The 13,408-nt window shown below is 34.4% G+C and overlaps 1 protein-coding gene across 1 annotated transcript in view; it reads left to right on the top strand.

Moving 5' to 3' along the window:
• The window catches only part of Sec63 (translocation protein Sec63), a 229,121-nt gene that overhangs the window by 89,169 nt on the left and 126,544 nt on the right, over window positions 1-13,408 (top strand). Inside the window, exon 8 of the mRNA XM_090408926.1 lies at window positions 5,198-5,306. Coding sequence (XP_090265052.1) covers window positions 5,198-5,306 — 109 coding nt within the window. The remainder of the gene's footprint in view (window positions 1-5,197; window positions 5,307-13,408) is intronic.

Genomic DNA, 13,408 nt, shown 5'->3' with positions numbered 1-13,408 from the left:
TTCTAGCTAAAGATTTAGAGGTTGACAATGAAGATGATTATATATAGATATAGTAATTGGTGAAAGCTGTGGAATAGTTCTCAGATGAAGACTATATAGATATAGTAATTGGTGAAAGCTGTGGAATAGTTCTCAGATGAAGACTATAGAGCAAGAAGCACAAAGTTTCAGAAGAAAAAGATAAAAATAAGCAAGAAAAGCTGATCTTCTACTTGAAAAAATTAACAAGAGGTATTTGCCTCTTTTAATAAGGCAATTCAGTTGTTGAAAGAAATGGACTGCAACATGGAGAGATTTAGCAAAGTAGACAAATGATATGAGTTGCATTTGCTTGTTACAGAGAAATTTATGCAGAAAAGAAAAGGCAGACTTTTAAATTTTTAAAAAGCCCACTCCTACCGTCATCCCCCCCCCCCTTTCTCCAAAGATGAGCCTAGGCCTTCCACAAGTTATGAACTATCCTCAGAATGCTTTGAAATTCTTGAATTTGAAGAACTTGCTGTTGATGAACTATCTGCTGTCTCATCTGATGAGTAAGCCAGGTAATACAATGGCAACTTTGAAGAAGCATTTATGTATGTTAATTGTTAACATATCCTTGTTTATATAGTGATGATATTTGAAACTTCTGATGGGAGATCAGCGGAATGGAATCCTGTATCATATTGAGTACCGACTGTATTCCTTGTACACCTTTTCATGCATCTCTTGCTTAATGATATGACTCGTCCATTTTACTTTGCCTGATTTATTGTTCTCACTTTAAGTTTGCAGTCAGGATTGAAAATTCTTTATACTTGGCCACCATGGCTGTCAAGAATACACATTTTCTTGTTCAGTTGGAGGCAAAGTGGTAGTTATGGACAACTCCTGATTTTAACATCAGATCCAGTTTTCTAAGACATCCAGTTCCTTCCATCATTTGATGTTTTTAGATAATTATCTTTCATTAACTACATAAATCCCATTTTTAGAACTATTTCTTCCAGTATAAAACCACAAACAAAGATGTCAAATAGAAACTGTTTTTATTTTGACTAGTTTCCTGAAATACTTTGTTTCACTTTGTCAGGAAATAACATGAATAAACTAAAATCTAGAAAACAAATAATAGTAGTTAACATTTTTCACTAGAAATAAGGAATTTTTCCTCCTATTTTTATCAATTTTATATATTTTTTATAATTGATTTATTTTCACAGAGTCCAGAAAGCCTGCTTTAGAAACCAAACCTTTTCTAGCCATTTCAGGCCTCCAATAAGAGGGTGATGATCTTACACTGGGTGATGAATTTCATCACCCATCTAAAGACAATCACAAACATCCATTCTCATGGCAGGTTTCAAACTCCTGACCTGTTGTTTGGGGAGCGAGTATGCTAACCACTTGGCCAACCAGGCCTGCAAATTAACCAAAAAAAAAAAAAAAAAAAACCTTAATATTTCCACAAATAATTTTGTGCTGTAACTGCTGATGGCACAAAAGTAATGAAAAGTTCACTTTTCATTGAAAGAAATGGTGTAATATGTTTATTTAATAAAACTGTCCCAATGAAAGTTTTCACTTGCATTTTGCTCATCAGCAAAACTGCTATTAAGTGTATGGATGCTGTGGAATTGACAATTTGAAGCATTATAAATGTAATCACCACAAGTAGCATGTTACTAAATAAATTTAGTATGTTTTGTGAAAATAATCATAAAGCATAGTATATTCATCATAATCACAGCAGATGGTTAAGTTTTAATGCTAGTTTCAGTACCTTTGTGAACTGTGTGACAATGTTTTAAGTTTCGGAACCTAATCATAAAGATTTATTAGAAAAATTGCAAAACAAGCATTGCTTTGAAATTATTTTTGGCTTAATAATATTTTTAAGACATTTTACCAAGGTGCTTGTAGTAGCTTGACAGTTATTGATGCAATGTTTATAATTTATTTGAAAGAAAATGAGGATAGTTGGTTGTATAAAGATTCCAAACTTTCCATATCCATTTCTCAAAGGAGTCCATTTCAAAAGAAACAGATTTAAAAAAAAAAAAAAACTCCATGATTGATTACTGTATTAATAATATGTTTTATATGGTACTCTTTTAGGAAAGATAAAAAATGAATGCAAAGTAAATGTTTAATAATGCTTGTACCTACATTAGTTACTGCAATTTTTTTATCAAAAAAAGTTATCAAGAGTCGTTTGAAGTTTTAGTTTTTTTCTTATCATAAATTCTAAGATAACAAGCAAAGTATCTCTCTAGACTTCGGCAAACAAGCATTCTTCGATTTAACATCTGGATCCATATCCATTACTTGCTGCTTAAACGATTCTAAACTGCAAAATATTCCATCCATTTCTTTGATTGTTATCTCCTTTGGAACCTCATCTTCACATTCCATTTGTTCGTTGTCTTCATATGCACATTGTTGTTCGATTTCAAGAAGACCATTGTCGCTGAAATGTTTTTGAATTTGAATCCAATAATTCTTTAACATCTTCTGCATCAACACTATCAAAACCAAGGTCTTCATCAATTGCAAAGATTTCTTCAACCATGTTTGTTCACAGAATTCTGAAAACCACCTAAGTCATTAGTGCATTCTGGCAAAAGGTTTTTCCAAACAGCTCTCATACAACTAGAAGACACTTATCTTCTAGCTCCCACGAGTCACAAATGCGATTACGGTCCAAAATTCGTGGACTGTAATCGCATTTTCTCCTGTTGTTGTTTCTACTGCCTTTGAGAATGTCTTTTTAATATTTTTTTAAATACAGCAGAACAATTGGAGCTTGTAATACACCCACTCTTAATGCTTAATGGAAGGAATAACATCATCATACTCACGACTTTCTTTCTCTCGGCCAGGAAACACTCCTCGAGGCTTGCATGTGTTTGCGTGGTAAATTTAAAGGCACATTAATTAAAACTTGCCACGTATATAAAGGGATTGTCGCAATTAATTTTGCTGCATTAATCAAAACCGCGTTAAGCAAGGGATACTTGTAGTTTATGTTAAACTAAAAACAGGCTTGTTTTTTTATGAATGTTTTTGGAGTATTATGTTCGGTTGTGATTTTTGTTCTGTTTACCATTTTATTTTAATAAAAATATTTGGGAGTATTATGTTTTTTTGTTGTATGGTTTTGTTGCATTTACCATTTTATTTTAATAAATTCTAAAATTTTTTTTTTACATGTGGTGCAGATTATTCTACATTAGATTACCTGAAGCTAAAATACCAAAACCATGTTTATTAATGTAATATAACCCATGTAATTAATAGTAGTTTCTATAATTATTTATTGATATAATTCATTTGTGACTGTAGAACCCACATTATTTCAGACCGTAACATATCCTGTTATGGTTAGGTAAAAAGAGATAGCACTTGTTTGCTTGTCTCTTCATCAGTGCACCTATAATTAGTGATAGACATGGACCAGCGATCTCTGATTGGCTACTGGTGGAGATTGAACTGCCCACTCAGTCTCCAAAAATCTAGATAGGGTTTAAAAGGCCTCGCCTACTCCCTATAAGGGAATAAAATGTTTTAGCTTATTTATTATTAAAAAAAAAAAAAAAAGGCCTGTGTAGCTCAGTGAAATTGGCCCTTACATCCTCTGCACTTGGCTGCACAAAAATAGAGTTATAAGTTCAGCTCTAGTCACTGACTGGAGGAACTTTTTCTAAGCCTTTCTTTTTTGACCGGTTCCCAAGTTGATCTCTGGCATGGGCAAGTGGGTTTTTTCTCCAGGAAATGCAGGTTTTTTATTCTGTAAACTCAAGAAAATTAACTGTAGAACCCACGTTATTTCAGACAGTAACATATCCTGTTAGGATTAGGTACCAAGAGATGGCAGCACTTATTTGCTTGTCTCTTCATCGACACATCTATAATTAGTGATGGACATGGGCTAGATATCTCTGATTGGCTACCGGTGGAGATTGAAGTGCCCACTCAGTCTCCAAAAAGCTAGATAAGGTTTAAAACGCCTTTCCTACTCACTATAAGAGAATAAAAGGGTTAGCTTATTTATTATTATTTATAATTCATTTGCATATGATAAGAAAAATTTGAAACTTAAATACCACAAAATGGATTTTTGCCACCCATTTGTTATTTCTTAATTTGTTTTTATACTTGCAGTTTAATAACAAAGTATTGTAGTAATTAAAATTTTACATGATATTGTTCTACAAAATTCAAATATATGTTTTTCAGCTGACTTCAGGATAAATCTTAAATTATAACTTATTATTAGTTAGACAAAAAAATTTAGGAATTTTATTATTGTTTCTGTGTTAATATGCATAAAAATTCCATCTATTATTGGTATTGGTAACTTTAAAAAAAAAAAAGGAATTGTGTTGGCCACTAGCTAAATTGATCATTTTTGTGGTCAGAAAAAAATTTCTTGAAGTAGTGGTTTAGAAGAACACAGAAAATGTCTTTCATCTCCTACATTCATTCTTTGGGGGAGACATTGCCATTGATGCAGATCACTAAATCCACTGGAAACCTTCTTCCTATACAGAAAAAAGATTTAAATCAGACTATTTGTTGAATCCACCACAGCACTATAACATTGAGTAAGTGTCCATCACTGCCATCGAGGGTGCCACCTAGGACTTTAGGAGCCTGTCTTTTACAATAGTTTGTGCTTGCCTTCCTACTAGTATACCAGCATGCACTTGCTCAATTTATCTCTTTTTACCCATGAAGATGCCTTGGTGACCAAGATGAAATATTGGCTGGTTAATCTAATCAGCTAAATAAATTTAGTTAGCTTTAGACATCATCTCCCTTTTCCACTTAACATCAACACGAGTAAAAATCAGCATATAAGCATCTATACCAGATTAACAGTAGGTCATTAGGTTAGGACTTTTCAATAATTCATTATTGTGCAGTGTTTCATTTTATATAATGGTGTTTACTATACTGAGTGTCTGTATTTTTTTAACCTACTTTAATCTGTATTATTTAGAATATATAAATTTATTAATTTCTTCTTTTATTTCTTATTTCTTCTTGTTTTATTGCAAATGCAAATACCCTTGCATTTACGCAATGTTATTTATTCTTTTGCTTGTTATAAGTTTGTGTTACATGAATAAACTGTAGGACTTGATATGAATTTGTATTCTATTTATGCTGAACAAATAGCTAAGCATTGACATGAAATTTCATTTCATTTCAGGGTGTATGGTGGTATAGGTCTGTAAAATTTGGTGGTGATCAGGTGCTTCTAGATACAACTCAGTTATATTATTATTTTATTCACAAAACACCACATATGATTTTAAAACGTAAGTTCTCTTTTTTGCAAATATAAATTTTTGTTTAGAGATGAACTGCTTTTAATACATCTTGCTATAAATACTGTTACAACTTCCACTTAGCCCTGCGCTGGCCATAAAATTTCTGTGCACAGCACCATTAGTGATGCTGTACACAGCCAACATTCACACGTTTATCAGTAGAGAGAGAGAGAGTTGTCTGGCTGTATGGGTTAACATGTAGTGGGGAGTTATGAGAACCATTGTAATAGCACTTCACAAGGTTGGAATGCATCCATCTGTTATTTTTAACATGCTGAAAACACTCTGGATCAGTAGAATGTTTGTGCATCAGACTGTTAACTGTTATAATGATACAGAAGGTGTATCTGATTACCAAAGAACGGGTAATCAACACTGTATTAGGATGCAACAGCTTTTGAGAGCTGTGAAGGTATGCTTCAGTTGTAATCTTGTGAAAATGCAGAAAGTGATGTCATGAGAGATGACCATTTCACAGAGAACAATGTCATGCATACTGACTGACTGACTGACATGGGATGAATTCCTGTCGGCATTCTACTGGACACTTCCTAACACCACAGCTTATGTGGCAGAGGATGATAAAATCAAAGGCACTTCTGCAGTGTGTGAACAACAGACACAGAGATATCCTCTTCAGAGATGAGAAGATTTTTACTATTTGAAGAGTCATTTAACTGCCAAAAATGGTCATTTATATGCCCTGAATGGTCACACAACATGTGCCATAGCACCCAGGATTCAGAGAGGTCATCACCCCACGTCAGTGATGGTTTGGTCAAGGGTGACATATCAGGAAGTATTCAGTTTGCATTTCTATGAGAAAGTGGTCAAAACCTCCACCAAAGACACTGTGCTGTACCTGTTGTATGGGCCCTGAATAACACCTTGTTTCACAGTGGGCAGTGGACCTTCTAACAGGACTCAGCCACTGCACACAAGATGAGGACCACCCAACATTGGTTGGAGGTGAATGTGCTTTACCACATCACCATCTGATTGGCCGTCTGGAAGTCCCAATCTGAATTTGCTGGCCTTCAAATTGTGGTTGGAGCTTGAGAGAGAGTAGCCTGCAAGAAACAAGATCCCAGCATTGTCAGTCTGAAGTGGATTTGGACTGATCATTGGCAACATTTCCAGTGGATGTTGTTGCATGCCACCATCTATATGTGGCCTCAAATTTTGGGCATGTACAAAGGCAAAAGTGGGACATTTCGAACATTGAGTGCTGCTGTTTACACTTTATAAGTGTGGTTTGTATGTGCTGAAAGTTGTAAATGATTTACTGATAGATTAAAGGTTTATGCGCTGTTCAAGTTGTAACAGTATTTATGGCTAGACTGGGTGTTGTATATTATTTTCTTTGTACTGTGCCTTATATCACCAGCAGTGGCATAATAACGTGTATGCTAAGAATTTTGAATATTTTATCTTCAAATTGTACTACAGACAAACACCATTACAGGAAACTCATTTGCCAATAAACTGTTCCTTTGGTCTCTACAAGTTTCAGTATAATGAGAATTAATTGTAATAGGTTGTCTGCAGTTCATTGAGAGTTGACTGTATAAGATCTAGTCAGTATATAATCTCACTGAGTTGATGGTTTTAAATGAAGGTTTGCAACAGTTTTGACTTGACTGTTTCTCTATAGCAGCATATGGTATTCATTTAAATGTCTCAGTGAAAACCGGTTTACATTTTCTGTCAAATTGTATAATCTAATCATGCATATCTATGCATATAAAATTCATTTTTCTAAATGATGCAAAGCAATATTCTGAAGTAAGCAATAAAGTATCTTTTAGTGACATAAAGTATTGTTTTGGGCATTTATAAGTTTTAATGTTTTGTAGATGGAGTTGCCCTAATTTATATTAAAATAATTCAAGTTTTTTAATATTTATTGCTTATAGGCCAGAAAAATGATCTTTCTTCAAGACTGCTGTTTAATTCTTGAATAGGAGTACCTTCATGTTAAGGAAGGCTATTTTTATATACAGTTCTAATTTGAAATTTTTGGATCATCATCATTCTAATAGGATAAACTTTATTGTGATTCCGATTCAATTTTGTATAATTGGCCTTTGTTTGAGGTTGTCATTCCACTTTTACATTTAATACACTAGTATTTTTGCATAGTTTCACAAGTAATAAGAAAGTATTAATGTTGGTCTTTCTCTTGGAAGAGACAGAAAAGAAATCTAGGCAGTAGGAAATGGAATGGAACTTTCTGTTGAGATGGGACATATGTGCAGGTGAACAAGAGTTGAAGTAAGAAAGTCACATAAATGAGAGAGAAAGGGATCATGGAAGGGGGGGATAGTAAAAGTGAGAGGAAAGACAGGAAATGAGAAAGAGAACTGTTCAGTGTAAATGAACGAGAGAGAGAGAGTGCAAGGAGGGTGGGGGAGGGAATGAGGGATGTCCGCGAGACATCCCTCCTCATGAGGATTACACTCCTCATGAACAAGCCATGAGGAGTGTAATATATAGAGAGATTATTTGGGTTGTGTAGTGTATATTAACAGGGGGCTTAACTGGGGAACAATAATGTGTGTGTGTGTGTGTGTGACAGTGATAATGAAGTGATCAGAATATGTAAGAGATGGTTATAGTTGGTATGAATTACTTGAGAGGCATTGGGAATCAGATAGTGAAAGATTTGAGAACAATGTCAGAGGTAGCATAACAGAAAAGTGTGAAAGGAAAGGTAGTGTTGCCTCAGTATGATAATGCAGAGTTGAGGATAAGAATAGTGATAACAAATGACATGAACATGACAGCAAGAATGTGTAAGAAGAAAGGTGTGGAATGCTTGGTGCATATTTGATACAGAAGAGAGATATCCAAGAGAAAGGTTGCATTAAACATGGAAGAATGCAGGCATTTTGATAGAACATCGATGGGTGGAAGGTATCAGGGATGGCCTTTGTGGTAGGACATTAGGGGAATATCATGTAGCTAAATGGAGTCTAGGAGAGCAATGATAGATATGGGACTAATGCAAATACTGATTATTCACTGCTTTTTCTAGAAAAGTAAGCAAAATATCAGGAGTATTAGGAATAAAGGGAATGTGTTTGTGTCATTGAGACTCATCATCATCATCATACGTATCAAGGATTTCGGCCTAGCATGGCGCTTGTTCCGGCCTTAGAAGTCATCGTTGAATCGTTTAAGAGGTCGTCCTGGTTTTCTTTTTCCTAATGGCTTGTACTTTAAGGCTTGTTTTGGTAATCTTTCTGTTTTCATTCTTTGAACGTGTTCCATCCATTTATGTTTATATTTTTTTAATTTTTTCTATTACTGGTTCTTGGTTTAATTCTTACATAATATCTTCATTTCTTTTGTGATCAAATAGGGTACACTTTGGAGTTTTTCTCATAAACTTCATTTCTGCTGTTGTTAATCTTTGTTTGTCTTTTTGTTTTATTGTCCAGATTTCGCTTCCATACATTAAGACCAGTAAGGCTAATGTATTGTATACTTTTAGCCTGGTTTGTTTTTGAACTAGGTTTGGTTTAAATATAGAGTTAATTACACTTGTTATTTTTAAATATTTTGCAATTTTTACGTTTATATCTTTTTCATTTTCATATGTGATCATACATCCTAGGTAGTTAAATGAATTCACCTGTTCTAAGATCTTGTTATCTATTACTATTTTAGTTCTTGCTGGATCTTGTCCTTTAAAGGCCATAGTTTTTGATTTTTCCATTGATATTATCATACCATAATCTTTGGATATCTCATTTAGATTTAAAATAGCTTTCTGTAAGTTATCTTCAGAATTTGTAATTATTATTTGGTCGTCTGCAAAGAGGAGAGTGTTTAAGTTAACTATAGGTGAAAGTTTAATTCCTTGATGTAAATTTTTACTCCATTTTATTATTATTTCATTTAAGTAGATATTAAAAAGAGTTGCTGAGAGGGGACATCCATGTCGGACCCCTTGGTTTATCTCTCTCGTATATGATAGCTCGTGATTTAATCTTATTTGTATTTGATTATTTTCATATATACTTGTGACAGCTTTTAGGATATTATTTGGTATTTGTCTTTCTTTTAATATGTTAAATAATATGTTTCTTTTAACTTTGTCAAATGCTTTTTCAAAGTCAATAAATGCAATATGTGTTTCTAAATTATATTCTCTTCTTTTCTCTATTATTAATTTTAGGCAAAAGGCTGGGTCTATACATGATCGTCCTTTTCTAAATCCATTCTGTACCTCTAGAATAAAGTTTTCGGAATATTTCATTAGTTTGTTATTTAAGATTCTGCTATATATTTTGTAACAAGAATTTAGTATACTGATATCTCTATAGTTTTTAGGGTCATCTCTATTACGTCATTGAGTCGATTGAGTCATTGAAACTCAATCCATCAAAAGATTATTGGTGTCAGGGAAATATAGTTGATAGAAGATTGTTTTGAGAGGAATTAAGAAGTACTTTTGTGGGTGGGAACCACAAAAAAAAAAAAAAAAAAAAAAAAAAAAAAAAAAAAAAAAAAGTGGCATATTCTGGCATGGACATGGAGAGTAAACAGGGCAGATGAGTATTACTGTTAAGTAATGAATTGTCTTGTAAAAGTAGCATACAGAGAAATAGCACCAATAGCGTTGAAGGTGCATAGTGAAAGGTAGAGATGGATAGCACAGAATATTAAGTGGAGTGTCGGGTAATAAGCAGAAAATGTTTTGGCAAATTAGTTTGATAGAGCAATTCAAGAAATCATCATTGGGAGGGATTCATAATGGTAATAATTGGACAGAGAAAACAGCATACAGTAATAAGGGAAGTGAAGTTCTGGAATTCATGAGGGACAAATGTCCCAGGCTGCACATGGTAATGGGGGAAGGGCAGAGGAACGAAGATTAAGAGTTTTGGATTTAGTTGTAGCATCAGAGTATTTGCTTTGTGACTGAGATATCATTTTTGCCATCAGATGGTAAAACTGAATGTGCTGAATTGGGGGACTGAAGTTCAACATACCTGTTGAGGAGAAAAGCATGGTATCTCCTCAAATTAGTTTCTAAATCTATCAATCACTAGCTTGAGGAGGTACCATGGATGAAAGAATTTGAAGGGTAGAAAGTGGGAGATTGTGAGAGAGATCAGTAGTGCATGGAAATTAGTTGAGAAATGTTTGTAAGAGCAGCAGTGCCAAATTGTATACATTGACTAAAAAAATAGTTTTTGGAGTAAAATGGATGATTTGAAATTAAACAGGAATTGCAGATGAAAATAAGCTTCTGAAAAAAAAGTATACAGAGAGAGGTATTGAGTTTTATGGAGAATTATTAACATCTGACCTTCATGGAGTCTGACTCATTGCACAAGGTCTATACTTTCTTATGCAAAAAGGTTATTAGCCATGTCTTCAACCCATTGACAGTTTCTGCACTCACTACACTTTCAGGCAATGCATTCCACTCACCAATCACTTTCCATGCGAAGAACCTGCTTCCTACTCAGACCCTCCTTATACAGCTTCTATGGATGCGGTTATTCAATTAAGCATGGCAGAATACACATGGTTTGATGGAGCAGCAAATCATTCCATAAAATTTATTGTGCTTGTTATGTATATTTTGCTTCGTTTTCTAAGAATTTTCTTTTGTTTATTGAGACAGTATTCATTTTACACAATAATATGATACATAATATCCGATCATTGTTGGAATTATCCACACTTTCATGAATTCTACATCTGCTGTCTTATCAGTAATACATATTTCACATTGGCTAGTATTTTGCTAGAACAACAACTTCTATTAACACACATTCTATTATCCCATAATGAAAAACACACATCCTTTCAGACATGTATAATGCTATGCTAAGGCAAGCGATGTGAAGCAATTAACTTCTATATACGAGTTGCCCCAGTCCTGAAAATATTTCAGGTACAAACTTTGTTTGCTTACATTTGAATAAAGGATGAAACCAAGTATATAATTTCTTGGTATCTTTAATTTATAGTATAACCAAGTGGAAAAACACTGCTCCCACCGACTATGCTGCATGCATGCGTGTGTCAGACACAATAACCATTCGCAGCCAATAGGTATTTTTGTCTCAACACTCATCCTGCCTCACTTGCTGGGTATTTTAAAACTACTGGAATGACCCTCTGTGCAATCTGTTCAAAGGGCTCAAAGGTGTATGTATTTGTAACCTTACATCTAGGCTATTAACATGAATGCAATTCAATGTTTACACTTCGAAAAGTGTCTCTTCACGAAAGCATTAGTGTACTGTCAGTGTTTAATTTTAGGAATCTCGCAAAGCCAGGAAACAATTAGTCAGGAGTCTTCAAGGAATAAATGCAAAAGTATAATCTTGGTGATATTGCTATTTTGTGCATGTGCACTGCACGCCCGGAGTACCCACCAAGTTTGAGGGTACCAACTGTTCCATACTGTTGCCCATAAAATTGAATTGACAGTTCCATACTGTGGCTTTACCGGACAATCTATTCAAGTCCTTGTGTAAAGCCACCACAACTGCTTGATTCTTCATCATTCTACCCAGTTTTGCATCATGTGCAAACAGTTGTATATCACTAGTTAAACCCATCCCAATATCATTAATATATGAATTAAATGACAATGGTCCCAAAACTGACTCTTGTGTATACCACTAGTGACTTTCCTCTTTCAAGATAGTGCCTCCATAAAACTTGCTGATACCTATCTAATAGCATTCACCTATCCAACTCATTAGTCTGTCATCCAATTCCATCTACTTCAGTTTAGTGACCAATTTCTGGTGTGGCAATCTATCAAAAGCCTTTGCAAAATCTAAGTATACCATTGTATGTGCATTTCTCTTGTTCAATACATTTGTCACCTTGTTATAGTACATAACATGTTTGTGAAATATGGCCTCCCATAATAAACCAGTGCTTACAAGCATAAAGAATACCGAATAAGGTAAGTGTCAAATGAAGGATTATGATAATCCCTCATTCAGTTGCATAAAGAGTAAAAAGAGCAGGCCAGGAGAGTGGCTCAGTTGGTAAGGAAAATAAAAAGTGTAGTTACTAATTATATGAAGAGCCAAAGGCTTCAATTCGGCGACATGAACTTATATAAGTTAAGGGATATTACATCCCATATTGTTTCTTAGCCAAATAAGAAACTCTAAGAGTTTCATGCCGAATATAGAACTATATAAAGTTTGGCGATTCCAAGCGTAAGCAAATACCTGGATAGTGCAGCACCTGACCCATTTGGTAGTGCGAACTGAGGCAACTCATAGTAAGGGTGGAGCAAGCTCTGATCACTATTCTTGGTATTTACCCATAATGTGAAACCCAGCTCCTAGGAGCTGTATTACTGTTCTACATTATGAGAGAAGGCTACTACCCAGACCGGTTTCAACCTTTATTGAGGTCTCATCAGTGAGTAGGTAGACCTAGTTAATACCAAGTTTGTAGCGAACAGAACTTACATTCCTTCTATGAGAATTGACAAGAAGGTGTCCTAAATGTTTCTATATTTTGCATGAAACTCTTTGAGTTTCTTATTCGGCTAAGAAACAATATGGGATGTAATATTCCTTAACTTAAATAACTTCAGGTCGCCAAATTGAAGCCTTTGGCACTTCATATAATTAGTAATTTATTAGGACACCTTCTTGCCAATTTCCTGGCTTCTTTATGCAACTGAATGAGGGATTATCATAATCCTTCATTTGACACTTACCTTATTCAGCCTCTTTCACCTTTTCAATACATTCACACATTGATGCTGTTATCCCAAGCAAGAACTGACAATTTTTATTTCCTTATGTTCAACTCCTCATTCCATACTATAGCTCCAAGCCATCTCCTGCTCTTGTCATAATCACCAGCCTTCTACTTCCACATAGTGCATAACTAGGCAGTTGTAGCAGGTGCACAAGCACAGGGCCCAGGATGAAGGGGGCCTGAAATGGGATATCAAAAAATAATTGGTATTATATTTTCATTTTCAAATTTTAAATGTTGCTGCCATGGGGGCTGATTCTGTAACATTTTTGGTTAAAGTTAAAAACTAAACGATCTATTCTATCATATTTGTTTTTTATTTTATTTTA

Source organism: Typopeltis vanoorti, chromosome 19, assembly GCF_054136105.1.
Source record: "Typopeltis vanoorti isolate ZY-2024b chromosome 19, IOZ_Tvanoo_1.0, whole genome shotgun sequence".
Lineage (NCBI taxonomy): Eukaryota > Metazoa > Arthropoda > Arachnida > Uropygi > Thelyphonidae > Typopeltis > Typopeltis vanoorti.
This window is presented reverse-complemented; position numbering and strand designations above follow the sequence as displayed.